The following is a 22,545-nucleotide window of genomic DNA, read 5'->3' as shown; positions in this document are numbered from 1 at the left end:
TCTAGCTGCCCTTTCTTATTTCCAGAAACAGGTAGGAAACAGCATAGGTGAGCATAATCTACATTCATTTCTCTCTCTCCTTAGTGCTTATTAGCTAGTATAAACCAGAGGGATGCTTTCATCCTCTGACTGCAGATCCAAGGTTGAAAGGGAAGTACTCAAAGTTCTCTTCTCTCCACAGTCTCTGATCTCCATCCAATTAGGCCATCTGTATGATTTAAGAAAAATAAATAATAAACAAAATGTATTTTAAAAAAATCATGACTCATTGTAAGTTTACACTGATATAAAGTTACAAGTGAATAAGCAGCTAAATGAAGAAAAGGGGAAATTATTTTTCATAATAAGATGCCAAGCTCAGTGGGATGATTCAGTGGGTAAGCTCTGTGCCATGTAATTCTAACAACCTGATCCCTAGAACCCACATGAAGAAAGACAGAATTGGCTCCACAAAGCTGTCCTATGACTTCCATAAATGTGCTATAGAATGCATGCCATGCATGCACATCATACACACACACACACACACACACACATGCATGCACATGTATGCACATGTACACATACACACACACATACACACATATACACATGTACACAGTGGGGGAAGAAATTATTTAAAAGTATGCCAATTAACCAATATCAAAGAAATAATGAAAATTTTAAAATACTGCATGCGAATTCCATGCTAATGGTTTCATCAGCAAACATCTAAAGCAAGAACTTGAGGAAGACAAGATATTTACATAGTGTCTAAGCATTACCTCAGTATCACCAGCAGTCAATTAATTGTTAGAAGAAAATAGGAACTTTATGTTAGAAAGTTATCAGTTCAGCAGGTTGGTCTGCCTCTCTGAGGAATTCCTATCTCTCCTCCTATCTCTGTACTACACATGCCTTCCCTAACACTCCCTCCTCCTTCAATTTCTACTTTCTGGAATAGAATGCATCCATGTTGGATCTTCTTTAAAGGTTTGGTAGAGTTGGGTGGTGAAAACTTGTAGGCCTAAACTGTTTGTAATATTTCTAATTGCTCGAGAATTTCATATATTGTATTTGGATCATATTCATCTCCATAATGTCTCCTGGATCTACCCTCATCTCCCCAGTCCCACCTAATTTTGTTTCCTTTTTTTAATAACCCACCAAGTCCAGTTTCTGTTTCCCATATATTCATTGGTATAGGGGCCATTCACGGAGCACAGTCAGCCTACCAGAGGCCACATCCTTAAAGAAAATTGACTCTCCTTCTCCCAGAAACCATCAGTTAGGGGAGGGGCTAGAATGTTGACTAGAATGTTGACTAGCTTTACCTTTTGCAGGCAAGCACAGCTACTGTCCTGTCACATCTGGAAGACACCATTTCATTCCAGTCCTCCCAGCATCTGGCTCTTCAGATCTCCCTGCCCTCTCTTCTGCCATCCTCCTTGGGTAGGGAAGTGGGATGTAAATGTCCCATTTGTAACTGTCCTCTGGCACTATTCTCTGCACTTCAGTCAGCTGTAAGTTTCTGTGTTGACCACAGATAATCTGAGGGAACCACTGCAGCTACCCTACACCATGTTTGCCAACACTCCACCACAGGCTTATCTTCCCACACCAGTAGTTCGCAGGGCTCACAGCCGGGGGAGACTCTGAGATTGTTTTCCCCTCGCATCCTATACAGCATCTTCTACTACTGAGAAAGTTAGCCAGCAGGGAGGAAGTTTTCAGGTCAGAACCAGTGCTGTTTCTTGTCTTGTCACAGAGTATGTAGTATCTTCAGCAACAGGCCTTATTAAAACCTGGGCGTTTTCATTGAAAATGGTTTTGTTCAGTTGATGCTTTTCTGTTGTTTTGCTTTTAGCTGTTGCTTGAATCTCACTGTTTATTAATCTCTGTAAGCTGTTGATCTCATCCAGATTTGGGTAGATTATATGCATCTAGAAATTCATTCATTTCTTTCAAATTTTTCTCACATCATAAAATAAAAGAGGTCTAAAATACGTCACAACGATTCCCTGACTTTCACAGGTATCTACTACCTTGTCTCTCCCATCTCTCATGCACTAATCTGGGCCTTGGTTCACTTTCTTCCTGCTAGTTTTGCTAAGAGTGTATTGATCTTGTTCATCGTTTCACAGAATTGACTCTGTTTCATTAATTCATTTAAAAATTTCCATTTCATTAATTTCTTCCTTGATTATAATTATTTCTTTCAATCTACTGATTTTTGATTTTTGTTCTTGTTCTTCCAAGGCCCTAAGGTGAATTATTTACTTAATAATTTGAGAACTAACCTTTAACTTTATTTATTTTCCTCTCTCTCTCTCTCTCTCTCTCTCTCTCTCTCTCTCTCTCTTTCTGTGTGTATGTGTGTGTCTGTCTATGCATGTGAGTGTCCACATATCATAGCATGTGTGAAGTCAAAAGCTGGTGGGAGTCCATTCTCATCATCTATTATGTTGGTCCCAGAAACTGACCTCAGATTGTCAAATTTGTTAGCACATCCTTTTCTTCACTAAGCCATTTCCCTGGCCCTTCTCTGATTTTAATATGTACTTATAGCTTTACTCTTTCCTCCTAGGACTGCGTTCATCTATCTCCTAACTGCACCAGTTAAAGTCCAAGCACAATCAGACCACCACGGCCTAAAACTGGTCTTCAATAACAATAAGGGAAGAATACCCACATATACGTAGAAATTGAACAATGCTCTACTCAATGATAACCTGGTCAAGGAAGAAATAAAGAAAGAAATTGAAGACTTCTTAGAATTTAATAAAAATGAAGGTACAACATACCCAAACTTATGGGACACAATGAAAGCTGTGCTAAGAGGAAAACTCATAGCGCTGAATGCCTGCAGAAAGAAACAGGAAAGAGCATGTGTCAGCAGCTTGACAGCACACCTAAAAGCTCTAGAACAAAAAGAAGCAAATACACCCAGGAGTAGAAGGCAGGAAATAATCAAACTCAGAGCTGAAATCAACCAAGTAGAAACAAAAAGGACCATAGAAAGAATCAACAGAACCAAAAGTTGGTTCTTTGAGAAAATCAACAAGATAGATAAACCCTTAGCCAGACTAACGAGAGGACACAGAGAGTGTGTCCAAATTAACAAAATCAGAAATGAAAAGGGAGACATAACTACAGATTCAGAGGAAATTCAAAAAATCATCAGATCTTACTATAAAACCCTATATTCAACAAAACTTGAAAATCTTCAGGAAATGGACAATTTCCTAGACAGATACCAGGTACCGAAGTTAAATCAGGAACAGATAAACCAGTTAAACAACCCCATAACTCCTAAGGAAATAGAAGCAGTCATTAAAGGTCTCCCAACCAAAAAGAGCCCAGCTCCAGACGGGTTTAGTGCAGAATTCTATCAGACCTTCATAGAAGACCTCATACCAATACTGTCCAAACTATTCCACAAAATTGAAACAGATGGAGCAATACCTAATTCCTTCTATGAAGCCACAATTACTCTTATACCTAAACCACACAAAGACACAACAAAGAAAGAGAACTTCAGAACAATTTCCCTTATGAATATCGACGCAAAAATACTCAATAAAATTCTGGCAAACCGAATCCAAGAGCACATCAAAACAATCATCCACCATGATCAAGTAGGCTTCATCCCAGGCATGCAGGGATGGTTTAATATACGGAAAACCATCAACGTGATCCATTACATAAACAAACTGAAAGAACAAAACCACATGATCATTTCATTAGATGCTGAGAAAGCATTTGACAAAATTCAACACCCCTTCATGATAAAAGTCCTGGAAAGAATAGGAATTCAAGGCCCATACCTAAACATAGTAAAAGCCATATACAGCAAACCAGTTGCTAACATTAAACTAAATGGAGAGAAACTTGAAGCAATCCCACTAAAATCAGGGACTAGACAAGGCTGCCCACTCTCTCCCTACTTATTCAATATAGTTCTTGAAGTTCTAGCCAGAGCAATCAGACAACAAAAGGAGGTCAAGGGGATAGATCGGAAAAGAAGAAGTCAAAATATCACTATTTGCAGATGATATGATAGTATATTTAAGTGATCCCAAAAGTTACACCAGAGAACTACTAAAGCTGATAAACAACTTCAGCAAAGTGGCTGGGTATAAAATTAACTCAAATAAATCAGTAGCCTTCCTCTACACAAAAGAGAAGCAAGCCGAGAAAGAAATTAGGGAAACGACACCCTTCATAATAGACCCAAATAATATAAAGTACCTCGGTGTGACTTTAACCAAGCAAGTAAAAGATCTGTACAATAAGAACTTCAAGACTCTGAAGAAAGAAATTGAAGAAGTCCTCAGAAGATGGAAAGATCTCCCATGCTCATGGATTGGCAGGATTAATATAGTAAAAATGGCCATTTTACCAAAAGTGATCTACAGATTCAATGCAATCCCCATCAAAATACCAATCCAATTCTTCAAAGAGTTAGACAGAACAATTTGCAAATCATCTGGAATAACAAAAAACCCAGGATAGCTAAAACTATCCTCAACAATAAAAGGACTTCAGGGGGAATCACTATCCCTGAACTCAAGCAGTATTACAGAGCAATAGTGATAAAAAACTGCATGGTATTGGTACAGAGACAGACAGATAGACCAATGGAAAAGAATTGAAGACCCAGAAATGAACCCACACACCTATGGGCACTTGATTTTTGACAAGGAGCCAAAACCATCCAATGGAAAAAAGATAGCATTTTCAGCAAATGGTGCTGGTTCAACTGGAGGGCAACATGTAGAAGAATGCAGATCGATCCATGCTTATCACCCTGTACAAAGCTTAAGTCCAAGTGGATCAAGGACCTCCACATCAAACCACATACACTCAAACTAATAGAAGAAAAACTAGGGAAGCATCTGGAACACATGGGCACTGGAAAAAATTTCCTGAACAAAACACCAATGGCTTATGCTCTAAGATCAAGAATCAACAAATGAGATCTCATAAAACTGCAAAGCTTCTGTAAGGCAAAGGACACTGTGGTTAGGAGAAAACGGCAACCAACAGATTGGGAAAAGATCTTTACCAATCCTACAACAGATAGAGGCCTTATATCCAAAATATACAAAGAACTCAAGAAGTTAGACCGCAAGGAGACAAATAACCCTATTAAAAAATGGGGTTCAGAGCTAAACAAAGAATTCACAGCTGAGGAATGCCGAATGGCTGAGAAACCCCTAAAGAAATGTTCAACATCTTTAGTCATAAGGGAAATGCAAATCAAAACAACCCTGAGATTTCACCTCACACCAGTGAGAATGGCTAAGATCCAAAACTCAGGTGACAGCAGATGCTGGCGAGGATGCGGAGAAAAAGGAACACTCCTCCATTGTTAGTGGGATTGCACACTGGTAAAACCATTCTGGAAATCAGTCTGGAGGATCCTCAGAAAATTGGACATTGAACTGCCTGAGGATCCAGCTATACCTCTCTTGGGCATAGACCCAAAAGATGCCCCAACATATAAAAAAGACACGTGCTCCACTATGTGCATCGCAGCCTTATTTATAATAGCCAGAAGCTGGAAAGAACCCAGATGCCCTTCAACAGAGGAATGGATACAGAAAATGTGGTACATCTACACAATGGAATATTACTCAGCTATCAAAAACAATGACTTTATGAAATTCGTAGCCAAATGGTCGGAACTGGAAAATATCATCTTGAGTGAGGTAACCCAATCACAGAAAAACACACATGGTATGCACTCATTGATAAGTGGCTATTAGCCCAAATGCTTGAATTACCCTAGATCCCTAGAACAAATGAAACTCAAGACGGATGATCAAAATGTGAATGCTTCACTTCTTCTTTAAAAGGGGAACAAGAATACCCTTGGCAGGGAATAGAGAGGCAAAGATTAAAACAGACACAGAAGGAACACCCATTCAGAGCCTGCCCCACATGTGGCCCATGCATATACAGTCATCCAATTAAACAAGATGGATGAAGCAAAGAAGTGCAGGCCGACAGGAGCCGGATGTAGATCTCTCCCGAGAGACACAGCCAGAATACAGCAAATACAGAGGCGTATGCCAGCAGCAAACCACTGAACTGAGAATAGGACCCCCGTTGAAGGAATCAGAGAAAGGACTGGAAGAGCTTGAAGGGGCTCGAGACCCCATATGTACAACAATGCCAAGCAACCAGAGTTTCCAGGGACTAAGCCACTACCTAAAGACTATACATGGACTGACCCTGGACTCTGACCTCATAGGTAGCAATGAATATCCTAGTAAGAGCGCCAGTGGAAGGGGAAGCCCTGGGTCCTGCTAAGACTGAACCCCCAGTGAACTAGATTGTTGGGGGGAGGGCGGCAAGGGGGGGAGGATGGGGAGGGGAACACAGATAAGAAAGGGGAGGGGGGAGGGGGATGTTTGCCCGGAAACCGGGAAAGGGAATAACACTCGAAATGTATATAAGAAATACTCAAGTTAATTAAAAAAAAAAAAGTCCAAGCATACTTGGCTGTGTATAGTAGTGACATCAAACACCTCTGGTTGCTCTCCCATTAATATCCCACTCAGAAAAATATAGAAAGTTTCTGGGCTAAGGAATTATTTCTAAACCATGCACTCATCTCTACCACATCCAAGTCCCACTTGAATATTGCAAATACTTCAACTAATAGACTATTGCTGTAAAATAAAACAAAAACTCTGCAAATAATACCAAATGCATATATTCCAATGCAGTAACATAAGAAACACACACACACACACACACACACACACACACACACACAAAAGGTAATGTCTCGGAAAAGTATTAATCTTACAATAATGGCCTCTGGTGTAAGACGATAAGTGTTGGTGGAGTTTTGAGAAAAGTGAACACTTCTGAGCTGTTGGTTGAAATGTGAGTAGGCACAACCATTATGGAAAACAGTGTGTGGTTTCTTCAAAGAATTAAAAACAGAACTAGCGTATCATCCGGGAATCCTTCTGCTTGGTGTATACACCCAAGGGAAATGAAGTCAGTATCTCAGAGAGACATCTGCCATCCCCATGTTTGCTGTCAGCTTACTCAGACTGACCAAGATAGAGAAACAGAATACCTATATAAAATGTGACAACTATATCTTCTTCTGTAATTTGCAAATCAAGTACATAATAGAATCATGTAATTTAATAACAGGATATAGTGTATGAAACTTATAATTAGCTAATATTGTCATTGTATAAATAATATAGAGTTATAACATACTTATACAGACATATGTGGTATAGCGTACTATACACATATATATTTGGAATATTCACCATTGCAAACATACACAGCATGCTATTCTACTTGTGGTGGTTTGAATGTAAATACCACCATCCCCCAATTTCAACTCCAGTTGGTGAACTGTTGGAAGGATTAAGAGGTGCTGGAGTACATATGGCTTTGGAGAAGGTATATCACTAAGGGTGGCTTTGAGGTTTCAAAAGCCCATGCCAGGTCCAGTGTCTCTCCACCCCAGGCTCCCAATCTGCTGCCTTTAGATTAGGATATAAAGTTCTCAGCCACTTCCCCAGGACCATGCCTGTTTTCATGGCCCCACACTCCCTGCAAAACTGTAAGCAAGCGCTCAATTGAATACTTTCTTTAATATGCCTTGTTCATGGTGTCTCTTCATACTGAACACAGTAGCTGACTATAACAAAATGATATTGTTTGTGTATCTGAACATATCCAAACAAAAAGTGTCCACAGTTGAAACCAGCACACTGACATAGGACACTTAATATAAAGGGGATATGCAAGACAGAAAGTTGTAGGCAAGTGAATGAATGTGGAGGCCAAGGATATGACTGCACATGACTCTAGATTTTATAAACATGTTTAATTGTTAAAACATTTAGCTCTTTTGTAGTAAGTAATTCTTGGCTCCAAATGCAAATACCAGCAGCAGCAGCAGCAGTTTTTCAGCCCCATATCTTCCCGTGTGGCCATCACCCTACATGTGAGCCATCACCTACTGAAACTGTTATGTGGAAGCAGACTGTACAAAGGAAGCTTCCACAGAAAAGCAAAGCTGGCTCAGCACTGGAAAATCCACAAAAGTAATCCACCATACGTTTAAAGATGATCGCGAACACCCAATGCACAAGTGACTTCTTAACATTATAGAAATTAAACACTTAAACTGGACAGAGAGTATGTACTAGAAACATCCATTTTACATCCTACTGTGCTATACTGAGACTAAAGCTTTGGAGAAAGCAGACAACACAACATAAAATCATAGAGCTTAAATCTACCAAGGGATACAGGCGCATAAGCCATGATTGTGCACCATGGTAAGACTCTCTAACAAGAGAGTCAGGCAGTGCCATACTGTTGATGGACAGATAGCATACAGCTGACTAAACTGAGACAGTTATCTCACAGATAATCAGTAATGTCTGGGCAAGAGCAAAATTATTTTCATGTTTGTATAATTTAATACTTGAAACAGTGTCTAGTATATTGTAACTCTCTAGTTGATGCTTCCTTTTTTACACTTATTTAGTTATTTATTTACTGTGCTTATGTGTAGGAAACAATGTAGGCATGTATATATCATGTATGCACACATGCCACAGTATAGAGATCACAGAACAACGTGCAGGACTGGGCTCTCTTCTGTCATGTGGGTTTCTGAAGATCAAACTCAGGAAAAGGCACTAACAGCCCTGAGCAATCTTGCTGGTTGGTAAGCGCTGCTTCAGTGCGTGTTCAGATGAACACACAATACACAGTAAACAGTGACCAGGACACGGGTAAACATCAGGCAGGAAATAGCAATCAAGTAGATGATTTAGCTGGAATGCAGTATTTTTCTAGAGTTTATCTGCATTCAAAACACACTACTGCATGCTTATGCATACACACATGTGTGCACACACATATTGCCACCCACCAGCAGTCCTAAATACTCACGGATACAAGGGGTCTGTATTGGCCAGTTGGAGAGTCTGGGTTTTCACAGGTCCCACAGCTATTAGCATGTCCTGCTCCACAGCCATGGGGAGAACAGAGTACCCACAGTAATCTATGTGCTCACCTAGAGAAGAGAGAAAGCAGCGTTTACCCATCTTAGCATAGGAAAGAAAGATAAGAAACCCAACAAAGTTTTGTGAACAACAGTTGCTGGAGAGAAGCAAGGCTTCCAGGGGGCTTCAGGGCTAACTAACTTCATCTGGGGATGAAGGATAACAAATCGATTGTCTTCTTAATATGTTAAACATCCTCCATTCACTTTCCCTAAGCCACGAGTCTATTCCAAGGGCTTCAATTATCAGCTATTTGTCACAACCTAAATCTGGATCTTCAGCTCCAGGCTTCTCTCAATGAACATCAAAGGTACACATCCAAATATTCTTAGAAAAGTCACCTCCTCATACAGATAAGGTAACTAAAACTGAACAAACCTTAGACTAAAATTCAGTCTGAGAAGTCTTCGAGAACACAGCTGAGCATGAAAAGAACCAAAAAAAAAAAAAAAAAGGAATAATAATAATACGCTTCCTCTGTTTTCTTCCTTGGGAAGTATATACTAAATAACGGTATAAGACTTATCTTGGTGGAAATTTTACTAGTAATAAAAGTTTCTATGAAGTCTGCTGTGTAACCATATACAACCATACACAACATACTTTTTTTTTTAAAGAAAAAAATGAGAATTAATCTGTTGTAAAGTTTTCTTCTGTCCACTAGGAGACATTTAAGCTCCTGGATACGACAGTGAAAAACTGGAAACAACTTAATATACAATAAAAGAAAATGGTTTGCATTTCTGTCTGTGCCCAGAGCTGAAAGTCAGTTATCAGGAGTGGCTGACACGCCTCTGCTCTAAGTGACCTGCCTGCAGGCCTCGGGACACACAAGCCCAGGAGCAGTCTGGGAAAGGAGCCTTCCAGTTTCTGCCTGTGCCCGGAGCTGAACTGGTCCCATAACTCTCTGCACCCAGATCCAGCTGTAAGAAGACAGGTCTACAGGAGTGCTGACACACAGGATTACAGGAGGTTCAAGTCACTGTTAGAGACAGCAAGACAAGCTAACATCAGAGACAACCTAATGGTGAGAGGCAAGTACAGGAACCTAAGCAACAGAAACCAAGACTACTTGGCATCATCAGAGCCTAGTTCTCCCACCAAAGCAAATACTGGATATCCCAACACACCGGAAAAGCAAGATTTGGATTTAAAGTCACATCTCATGATGATGATAGAAGACTTTAAAAAGAACATAAATAGCTCCCTTAAAGAAATAAAGGAAAAAGGTAAACAAGTAGAAGTCCTTAAAGAGGAAAAACAAAAATCTCTAAAAGAATTACAAGAAGCACAACCAAACTGGTGAAGGAATTGGACAAAACCATCCAGGATTAAAAATGGAAATAAAAACAATAAAGAAATCACAAAGGAGGGAGGGAGAGCTAAACCTTCAGAGAGGCAGACAAGCCTGGGAAACCAGAAGAGACTGCTCTCTGCACACACATCTCGGACACCAGAGGGAAAAGCCAAAGACCATCTGGAACCCTGGTGCACTGAAGCTCCCGGAAACGGCGGCACAGGTCTTCCTGGTTGCTGCCGCTGCAGAGAGCCCGTGGGCAGCACCCCACGAGCGAACTTGAGCCTCGGGACCACAGGTAAGACCAAATTTTCTGCTGCAAGAAAGCTGCCTGGTGAACTCAAGACACAGGCCCACAGGAACAGCTGAAGACCTGTAGAGAGGAAAAACTACACGCCTGAAAGCAGAACACTCTGTCCCCATAACTGACTGAAAGAGAGGAAAACAGGTCTACAGCACTCCTGACACACAGGCTTATAAGACAGTCTAGCCACTGTCAGAAATAGCAGAACAAAGTAACACTAGAGATAATCTGATGGCAAGAGGCAAGCGCAGGAACCCAAGCAACAGAAACCAAGACTACATGGCACCATCGGAGCCCAATTCTCCCATCAAAACAAACAAGGAATATCCAAACACACCAGAAAAGCAAGATCTAGTTTCAAAATCATTTTTGATCATGATGCTGGAGGACTTCAAGAAAGACGTGAAGAACTCCCTTAGAGAACAAGTAGAAGCCTACAGAGAGGAATCGCAAAAATGCCTGAAAGAATTCCAGGAAAACATAAATAAACAAGTAGAAGCCCATAGAGAGGAGACACAAAAATCCCTGAAAGAATTCCAGGAAAACATAAATAAACAAGTAGAAGCCCATAGAGAGGAGACACAAAAATCCCTGAAAGAATTCCAGGAAAACATAAATAAACAAGTAGAAGCCCATAGAGAGGAGACACAAAAATCCCTGAAAGAATTCCAGGAAAACAAAATGAAACAGTTGAAGGAATTAAAAATGGAAATAGAAGCAATCAAGAAAGAACACATGGAAACAACCCTGGATATAGAAAACCAAAAGAAGAGACAAGGAGCTGTAGACACAAGCTTCACCAACAGAATACAAGAGATGGAAGAGAGAATCTCAGGAGCAGAAGATTCCATAGAAATCATTGACTCAACTGTCAAAGATAATGTAAAGCGGAAAAAGCTACTGGTCCAAAACATACAGGAAATCCAGGACTCAATGAGAAGATCAAACCTAAGGATAATAGGTATAGAAGAGAGTGAAGACTCCCAGCTCAAAGGACCAGTAAATATCTTCAACAAAATCATAGAAGAAAACTTCCCTAACCTAAAAAAAGAGATACCCATAGGCATACAAGAAGCCTACAGAACTCCAAATAGATTGGACCAGAAAAGAAACACCTCCCGTCACATAATTGTCAAAACACCAAACGCACAAAATAAAGAAAGAATATTAAAAGCAGTAAGGGAAAAAGGTCAAGTAACATATAAAGGCAGACCTATCAGAATCACACCAGACTTTTCGCCAGAAACTATGAAGGCCAGAAGATCCTGGACAGATGTCATACAGACCCTAAGAGAACACAAATGCCAGCCCAGGTTACTGTATCCAGCAAAACTCTCAATTAACATTGATGGAGAAACCAAGATATTCCATGACAAAACCAAATTTACACAATATCTTTCTACAAATCCAGCACTACAAAGGATAATAAATGGTAAAGCCCAACATAAGGAGGCAAGCTATACCCTAGAAGAAGCAAGAAACTAATCGTCTTGGCAACAAAACAAAGAGAATGAAAGCACACAAACATAACCTCACATCCAAATATGAATATAACGGGAAGCAATAATCACTATTCCTTAATATCTCTCAATATCAATGGCCTCAACCCCCCAATAAAAAGACATAGATTAACAAACTGGATACGCAACGAGGACCCTGCATTCTGCTGCCTACAGGAAACACACCTCAGAGACAAAGACAGACACTACCTCAGAGTGAAAGGCTGGAAAACAACTTTCCAAGCAAATGGTCAGAAGAAGCAAGCTGGAGTAGCCATTCTAATATCAAATAAAATCAATTTCCAACTAAAAGTCATCAAAAAAGATAAGGAAGGACACTTCATATTCATCAAAGGAAAAATCCACCAAGATGAACTCTCAATCCTAAATATCTATGCCCCAAATGCAAGGGCGCCTACATACGTAAAAGAAACCTTACTAAAGCTCAAAACACACATTGCACCTCACACAATAATAGTGGGAGATTTCAACACCCCACTCTCATCAATGGACAGATCATGGAAACAGAAATTAAACAGTGATGTCGACAGACTAAGAGAAGTCATGAGCCAAATGGACTTAACGGATATTTATAGAACATTCTATCCTAAAGCAAAAGGATATACCTTCTTCTCAGCTCCTCATGGTACTTTCTCCAAAATTGACCATATAATTGGTCAAAAAACGGGCCTCAACAGGTACAGAAAGATAGAAATAATCCCATGCGTGCTATCGGACCACCACGGCCTAAAACTGGTCTTCAATAACAATAAGGGAAGAATGCCCACATATACGTGGAAATTGAACAATGTTCTACTCAATGATAACCTGGTCAAGGAAGAAATAAAGAGAGAAATTAAAAACTTTTTAGAATTTAATGAAAATGAAGGTACAACATACCCAAACTTATGGGACACAATGAAAGCTGTGCTAAGAGGAAAACTCATAGCGCTGAGTGCCTGCAGAAAGAAACAGGAAAGAGCATATGTCAGCAGCTTGACAGCACACCTAAAAGCTCTAGAACAAAAAGAAGCAAATACACCCAGGAGGAGTAGAAGGCAGGAAATAATCAAACTCAGAGCTGAAATCAACCAAGTAGAAACTAAAAGGACCATAGAAAGAATCAACAGAACCAAAAGTTGGTTCTTTGAGAAAATCAACAAGATAGATAAACCCTTAGCCAGACTAACAAGAGGACACAGAGAGTGCGTCCAAATTAACAAAATCAGAAATGAAAAGGGAGACATAACTACAGATTCAGAGGAAATTCAAAAAATTCAAAAAATTACTATAAAAACCTATATTCAACAAAACTTGAAAATCTTCAGGAAATGGACAATTTCCTAGACAGATACCAGGTACCGAAGTTAAATCAGGAACAGATAAACCAGTTAAACAACCACATGAAGGTTGTTTAACGGTCATTATCGGTCTCCCAACCAAAAAGAGCCCAGGTCCAGACGGGTTTAGTGCAGAATTCTATCAGACCTTCATAGAAGACCTCATACCAATATTATCCAAACTATTCCACAAAATTGAAACAGATGGAGCACTACCGAATTCCTTCTACAAAGCCACAATTACTCTTATACCTAAACCACACAAAGACACAACAAAGAAAGAGAACTTCAGAACAATTTCCCTTATGAATATCGACGCAAAAATACTCAATAAAATTCTGGCAAACCGAATTCAAGAGCACATCAAAACAATCATCCACCATGATCAAGTAGGCTTCATCCCAAGCATGCAGGGATGGTTTAATATACGGAAAACCATCAACGTGATCCATTATATAAACAAACTGAAAGAACAAAACCACATGATCATTTCATTAGATGCTGAGAAAGCATTTGACAAAATTCAACACCCCTTCATGATAAAAGTCCTGGAAAGGATAGGAATTCAAGGCCCATACCTAAACATAGTAAAAGCCATATACAGCAAACCAGTTGCTAACATTAAACTAAATGGAGAGAAACTTGAAGCAATCCCACTAAAATCAGGGACTAGACAAGGCTGCCCACTCTCTCCCTACTTATTCAATATAGTTCTTGAAGTTCTAGCCAGAGCAATCAGACAACAAAAGGAGGTCAAGGGGATACAGATCGGAAAAGAAGAGGTCAAAATATCACACTTTGTAGATGATATGATAGTATATTTAAGTGATCCCGAAAGTTCCACCAGAGAACTACTAAAGCTGATAAACAACTTCAGCAAAGTGGCTGGGTATAAAATTAACTCAAATAAATCAGTTGCCTTCCTCTATACAAAAGAGAAACAAGCCGAGAAAGAAATTAGGGAAACGACACCCTTCATAATAGACCCAAATAATATAAAGTACCTCGGTGTGCCTTTAACCAAGCAAGTAAAAGATCTGTACAGTAAGAACTTCAAGACACTGAGGAAAGAAATTGAAGAAGTCCTCAGAAGATGGAAAGATCTCCCATGCTCATGGATTGGCAGGATTAATATAGTAAAAATGGCCATTTTACCAAAAGCAATCTACAGATTCAATGCAATCCCCATCAAAATACCAAACCAATTCTTCAAAGAGTTAGACAGAACAATTTGCAAATTCATCTGGAATAACAAAAAACCCAGGATAGCTAAAGCTATCCTCAACAATAAAAGGACTTCAGGGGGAATCACTATCCCTGAACTCAAGCAGTATTACAGAGCAATAGTGATAAAAACTGCATGGTATTGGTACAGAGACAGACAGATAGACCAATGGAATAGAATTGAAGACCCAGAAATGAACCCACACACCTATGGTCACTTGATTTTTGACAAAGGAGCCAAAACCATCCAATGGAAAAAAGATAGCATTTTCAGCAAATGGTGCTGGTTCAACTGGAGGGCAACATGTAGAAGAATGCAGATCGATCCATGCTTATCACCCTGTACAAAGCTTAAGTCCAAGTGGATCAAGGACCTCCACATCAAACCAGACACACTCAAACTAATAGAAGAAAAACTAGGGAAGCATCTGGAACACATGGGCACTGGAAAAAATTTCCTGAACAAAACACCAATGGCTTACGCTCTAAGATCAAGAATTGACAAATGGGATCTCATAAAACTGCAAAGCTTCTGTAAGGCAAAGGACACTGTGGTTAGGACAAAACGGCAACCAACAGATTGGGAAAAGATCTTTACCAATCCTACAACAGATAGAGGCCTTATATCCAAAATATACAAAGAACTCAAGAAGTTAGACCACAGGGAAACAAATAACCCTATTAAAAAATGGGGCTCAGAGCTAAACAAAGAATTCACAGCTGAGGAATGCCGAATGGCGGAGAAACACCTAAAGAAATGTTCAACATCTTTAGTCATAAGGGAAATGCAAATCAAAACAACCCTGAGATTTCACCTCACACCAGTGAGAATGGCTAAGATCAAAAACAGATGCTGGCGAGGATGCAGAGAAAGAGGAACACTCCTCCATTGTTGGTGGGATTGCAAACTGGTACAACCATTCTGGAAATCAGTCTGGAGGATCCTCAGAAAATTGGACATTGAACTGCCTGAGGATCCAGCTATACCTCTCTTGGGCATATACCCAAAAGATGCCCCAACATATAAAAAAGACACGTGCTCCACTATGTTCATTGCAGCCTTATTTATAATAGCCAGAAGCTGGAAAGAACCCAGATGCCCTTCAACAGAGGAATGGATACAGAAAATGTGGTACATCTACACAATGGAATATTACTCAGCTATCAAAAACAACGACTTTATGAAATTCGTAGGCAAATGGCTGGAACTGGAAAATATCATCCTGAGTGAGCTAACCCAAACACAGAAAGACATACATGGTATGCACTCACTGATAAGTGGCTATTAGCCCAAATGCTTGAATTACCCTAAATGCCTAGAACAAGTGAAACTCAAGACAGATGATCAAAATGTGAATGGTTCACTCCTTCTTTAAAAGGGGAACAAGAATACCCTTGGCAGGGAAGAGAGAGGCAAAGATTAAAACAGAGACTGAAGGAACACCCATTCAGAGCCTGCCCCACATGTGGCCCATGCATATACAGCCATCCAATTAGACAAGATGGATGAAGCAAAGAAGTGCAGACCGACAGGAGCCGGATGTAGATCGCTCCTGAGAGACACAGCCAGAATACAGCAAATACAGAGGCGAATACCAGCAGCAAACCACTGAACTGAGAATAGGACCCCCGTTGAAGGAATCAGAGAAAGAACTGGAAGAGCTTGAAGGGGCTCGAGACCCCATATGTACAACAATGCCAAGCAACCAGAGCTTCCAGGGACTAAGCCACTACCTAAAGACTATACATGGACTGACTCTGGACTCTGACCTCATAGGTAGCAATTAATATCCTAGTAAGAACACCAGTGGAAGGGGAAGCCCTGGGTCCTGCTAAGACTGAACCCCCAGTGAACTAGACTGTTGGGGGGAGGGGGACAATGGGGGGAGGGTGGGGAGGGGAACACCCATAAGGAAGGGGAGGGGGGAGGGGCATGTTTGCCCGGAAACCGGGAAAGGGAATAACACTTGAAATGTATATAAGAAATACTCAAGTTAATAAAAAAAAAAAGAAAAAAGAAAAAAATAAAAAAGAAAACTAGGAAAAAAAAAACAACGAGTTTATGAAATTCGTAGGCAAATGGTTGGAACTGGAAAATATCATCCTGAGTGAGCTAACCACAGAAAGACATACATGGTATGCACTCATTGATAAGTGGCTATTAGCCCAAATGCTTGAATTACCCTAGATCCCTAGAACAAACGAAACTCAAGACAGATGATCAAAATGTGAATGCTTCACTCCTTCTTTAAATGAGGAAAAAGAATACCCTTGGCAGGGAAGGGAGAGGCAAAGATTAAAACAGAGACTGAAGGAACACCCATTCAGAGCCTGCCCCACATGTGGCCCATACATATAGAGCCACCCAATTAGACAAGATGGATGAAGCAAAGAAGTGCAGACCGACAGGAGCCGGATGTAGATTGCTCCTGAGAGACACAGCCAGAATACAGCAAATACAGAGGCGAATGCCAGCAGCAAACCACTGAACTGAGAATAGGTCCCCCGTTGAAGGAATCAGAGAAAGAACTGGAAGAGCTTGAAGGGGCTCGAGACCCCATATGTACAATAATGCCAAGCAACCAGAGCTTCCAGGGACTAAGCCACTACCTAAAGACTATACATGGACTGACCCTGGACTCTGACCCCATAGGTAGCAATGAATATCCTAGTAAGAGCACCAGTGGAAGGGGAAGCCCTGGGTCCTGCTAAGACTGAACCCCCAGTGAACTAGACTATGGGGGGGAGGGCGGCAATGGGGGGAGGGTTGGGAGGGGAACACCCATAAGGAAGGGGAGGGGGGAGGGGGATGTTTGCCCGGAAACCGGGAAAGGGAATAACACTTGAAATGTATATAAGAAATACTCAAGTTGAGAGCAACAGAAAGGTGTATTCCATGTTGCAACTCAGTATGTCAGTAGTCTGCATCTTTTAATTTGAGAGTTGTTACCATTAATATTAAAAACTGTTCTTGAACAGCAAAAAAAAAAAAAAAAAAAAGAAATACTCAAGTTAATAAAAAAAAAAAAAAGAAAAAAAAAAAAAAGAAATCACAAAGGGAGACAACCCTGGAGATAGAAAACCTAGGAAAGAGATCAGGAGTCATAGACCCATGCATCACCAACAGAATACAAGAAATAGAAGAGAGAATCTCAGGGGCAGAAAGATATCATAGAAAACATTGACACAAGCATCAAAGAAAATATAAAACGCAAAAAGCTCCTAACCCAAAATATCCGAAAATCCAGGACACAATGAGAAGAGCAAACCTAAGGATAATAGGTATAGAAGTGAGTGAAGAGCGCAAGGCCCTGGGTTCGGTCCCCAGCTCCGAAAAAAAGAACCAAAAAAAAAAAAAAAAAGAAGAGAGTGAAGACTCCCAACTTAAAGGGCCAGTAAATATCTTCAACAAAATTATAGAAGAAAACGTACTGACCTAAAGAAAGAGATGACCATAATCATACAAGAAGCCTACAGAACTCCAAATAGATTGGGCCAGAAAAGAAAGTCCTCCCATACATTATAGTCAAAACACCAAATACACAAAACAAAAAAAGAATATTAAAAGCAAGTAGGGAAAAAGGTCAAGTAACATATAAAGGCAGACCTATCAGAATTACATCAGACTTCTCACCAGAGACTATGAAAGCCAGAAGATCCTGGACAGATGTCCTACAGATCCTAAGAGAACCCAGCCCAGGCTACTATATTCAGCAAAACTCTCAATTAACATAAATGTAGAAACCAAGATATTCATGACAAAACCAAGTTTACAGAATATGTTTCCACAAATCCAGCCCTACAAAGGATAATGGATGGAAAACTCCAACACAGGAGGGAAACTACACCCTAGAAAAACCAAGAAAGTAATCTTCTTGCAACAAACCCAAAAGAAGAGAAACACAGAAACATAATTTCACCTCTAACAACAAAAATAACAAGAAACAACAATCACTAATCTTTACTATCTCTCAACATCAATGGACTCAATTCCCTAATAGAAAGACATAGACTAACAGACTGGATACATAAAGAGAACCCAGCATTTTGCTACATACAGGAAACACACCTCAGAGACAAAGACAGACACTACCACAGAGTAAAATACTGGAAAACAATTTTCCAAGCAAATGATCCCAAGAAACAAGTTGGAGTAGCCATTCAAACATCAAATGAAATTAACTTTCAACCAAAAGCTATCAAAAACAATAGGGAAGGACACTTCATATTCATCAAAGGAAAAATACACTGAAATGAACTCTCAAATCCTGAATAGCTATGCTCCAAATGCAAGGGCACCTACATTCATAAAAGAAACCTTACTAAAGTTCAAAGAACACATTGCACCTCACACAATAATAGTGGAAGATTTCAACACCCCACTCTCATCAATGGACAGATCATGGAAACAGAAAGTAAACAAAGATGTAGAGAAACTAACAGAAGTTATGAACCAAATGGATTTAACAGATATTTATAGAACATCTCATCCTAAAACAAAAGAATATACCTTGTTCTCAGCACCTCATGGTACTTTCTCCAAAATTGACCATATAATTGGTCACAAAACAGGCCTCAACAGATACAAGAAGACTGAAATAATCCCATGCATCCTATCAGATCACCTAAGATCAGACTAAGGTTGGTCTTCAATAACAACAATAATGACAGAAAGCCCACATATACGTGGAAGTTGAACAACGCTCTACTCAATGACAACTTAGTCAAGGAAGAAATAAAGAAAAAAATTAAAGACTTTTGAGGATTTAATGACAATGAAGATACAACATACCCAAACTTATGGGACACAATGAAAGCTGTGCTAAAGGGAAAACTCATAGCTCTGAGTGCCTGCAGAAAGAAACAGGAGAGCGCATATGTCAGCAGCTTGAGAGCACACCTGAAAGCTCTAGAACAAAAATAAGCAAACACACCCAAGAGGAATAGAAGGCAGGAAATAATCAAACTTAGGACTGAAATCAACCAAGTAGAAACAAAGAGAACTATACAAAGAATCAACAAAATCAGGAGCTGGTTCTTTGAGAAAATCAACAAGATAGATAAACCCTTAGCCAGACTAGCTAGAGGGCAGAGAGAGTATCCAAATTAACAAAATCAGAAGTGAAATAGGAGATATAACAACAGAATCTGAGGAAATTAAAAAAAACAATCATCAGATTCTACTACAAAAGCCTATATTCAACGAAACTGGAAATTATGTATGAAATGGACAATTTTCTAGACAGATACCAGGTAACAAAGTTAAATTAGGATCAGATAAACCATATAAACAACTCCATAACTCCTAAAGAAATAGAAGCAGTTATTAGGTCTCCTAACCAAAAAAAAGCCCATGACTAGATGGGTTTACTGCAGAATTCTATCAGACCTTCATAGAGGACCTAATACCAATGCTGTCCAAACTATTCCACAATATAGAAACAAAAGGAGCACTACCCAATTTCTTCTATGAAGCCACAATTATGCTTATACTTAAACCACACAAAAACCCTACAAAGAAAGGGAACTTCAAACCAATTTCCTTTATGAATATTGATGGAAAAATAATAAAATTCTCGCAAACCAAATCCAAGAACACATCAAAACGATCATCCATCATGATCAAGTAGGCTTCATCCCAGGAATGTAGGGATGGATCAATATATGGAAATATAATTCACTATGTAAACAAACTCAAAGAAAAAACCACATGATCATTTCATTAGATGTTGAGAAAGCATTTGACAAAATTCAACACCCCTTCAGGATAAAAGTCCTGGAAAGAACAGGAATTCAAGGCCCATACCTAAACATAGTAAAAGCAATATACAGCAAACAAATAGCCAACATCAAACTAAATGGAGAGAAAAAGTGAAGCAATTCTACTAAAATCAGCAACTAGACAAGGTTGCCCACTCTCTCCCTACTTATTCAATATAGTACTTGAAGTCCTAGCCAGAACAATCAAACAACAAAAGGTCAAAGGCATACAAATTGAAAAGAAAGAAGTCAAAATATTACTATTTGCAGATATGATAGTATGCTTAAGTGACCCCAAAAGTCCCACCAGAAAACTACCAAGCCTGATAAACAACTTCAGCAAAGTGGCTAGATATAAAATTAACTCAAACAAATCAGTAGCCTTCCTCTACTCAAAGGATAAACAGGCTGAGAAAGAAAGAAGGGAAATGACACCCTTCACAATAGTCACAAATAACATTAAAAATACCTTGGTGTGACTCTAACCAAGCAAGTGAAAGATCTGTATGACAAGAACTTCAAGTCTCTGAAGAAAGAAATTGAAGAAGATCTCAGAAGATGGAAATATCTCCCATGTTCATGGATTGGCAGGATTAATATAGTAAAGATGGCCATTTTACCAAAAGCAATCTACAAATTCAATGCAATCCCCATTGAAATTCCAACTCAATTCTTCATAGGATTAGAAAGAGCAATTTGCAAATTCATTTGGGATAACAAAGAACCCAAGATAATGAAAACTATACTCAACAATAAAAGAACTTTTGGGGGAATCACCATCCCTGACCTCAAGCAGTATTACAGAGCAATAGTGATAAAAACTGTATGGCATTGGTACAGAGACAGGCAGGTAGATCAATGGAATAGAACTGAAGACACAGAAATGAACCCCCACACCTATGGTCACTTGATCTTTGACAAAGGAGCCAAAACCACCCAATGGAAAAAAGACAGTATTTTCAACAAATGGTGCTGGTTCAATTGGAGATCAGCATGTAGAAAAATGCAAATCGATCCATTCTTGTTGCTCTGTACAAAGCTTAAGTCCAAGTGGATCAAGGACCTCCACATCAAACCAGATACACTCAAACTAATAGAAGAAAAAGTGGGGAAGAGCCTGGAACACATGGGCACTGGGGAAATTTTCCCTTATGCTCTAAGATTAAGAATCCACAAATGGGACCTCATAAAATTGCAAAGCTTCTGTAAGGCAAAGGACACTGTCTTTAGGACAAAATGGCAATCAACAGATTGGGGAAAAATCTTTACCAATCCTACATCTGATAGAGGGCTAATATCCAAAATATACAAAGAACTCAAGAAGTTAGACTACAGAGAGCCAAATAACCCTATTAGAAATGGGGCACAGAGATAAATGAAGAATTCACAGCTGAAGAATATTGAATGTCTGAGAAGTAACTAAAGAAATGGTCAACATCCTTAGTCATCAGGGCACTGCAAATCAAAACAACCCTGAGATTCCACCTCATGCCAATCAGAATGGCTAAGATCAAAAACTCAGGTGACAACAGATGCTGATGAGGATGTGGAGAAAGAGGAACACTCCTCCATTGTTGGTGGGATTGCAGACTGGTACAACCACTCTGCAAATCAGTCTGGAGATTTCTCAGAAAATTGGATATAGTAATACTTGAGGACCCGGCTATACCATTCCTGAACATATATCCAAATGATGCTCCAACATATAACAAGGACACATGCTCCACTATGTTCATAGCAGTCTTTTTTCTAATAGCCAGAACCTGGAAAGAACCCAGATGCCCTTCAACAGAGAACTGGATACTGAAAATGTGGTACATCTACACAATGGAGTACTATTCAGCTATCAAAGACTTCGTGAAATTCATAGGCAAATGGATGGAACTAGGAAATGTCATCCTGAGTGAGGTAACCCAATCACAAAAAAACAAAAAATCAAACAAACAAACAAAAACACATGGTATGCACTCACTGATAAGTAGATATTAGCCCAAAAGCTCGAATTACCCAAGATACGATCCACAGATTACATGAAGCTCAAGAATAAATATGACCGAAGTGCAGATGCTTCAGTCCTTTT

The 22,545-nt window shown here is 39.5% G+C and overlaps 1 protein-coding gene across 13 annotated transcripts in view; it reads right to left on the bottom strand.

Annotated features, from left to right (window-relative positions):
* Positions 1–22,545, bottom strand: part of Galk2 (galactokinase 2) — a 132,900-nt gene that overhangs the window by 94,335 nt on the left and 16,020 nt on the right. For 12 of the 13 annotated variants that reach the window (XR_005501815.2, XR_005501816.2, XR_005501813.2 and 9 more), the window contains one exon: positions 8,929–9,052. The exons of the other annotated variant lie outside the window; for it this stretch is intronic. Coding sequence is in view for 9 of the 12 variants with exons in the window: in XM_039104560.2 (XP_038960488.1) it covers positions 8,929–9,052 (124 nt within the window). In the remaining 3 variants the exon portion in view is untranslated. The remainder of the gene's footprint in view (positions 1–8,928; positions 9,053–22,545) is intronic. 13 annotated transcript variants of the gene reach the window in all.

This window comes from Rattus norvegicus, chromosome 3 (genome assembly GCF_036323735.1).
Source record: "Rattus norvegicus strain BN/NHsdMcwi chromosome 3, GRCr8, whole genome shotgun sequence".
In the NCBI taxonomy this organism is placed as follows: domain Eukaryota; kingdom Metazoa; phylum Chordata; class Mammalia; order Rodentia; family Muridae; genus Rattus; species Rattus norvegicus.
The sequence above is the reverse complement of the archived record's forward strand: the minus strand, read 5'-3'. Positions and strand labels throughout refer to the sequence as shown.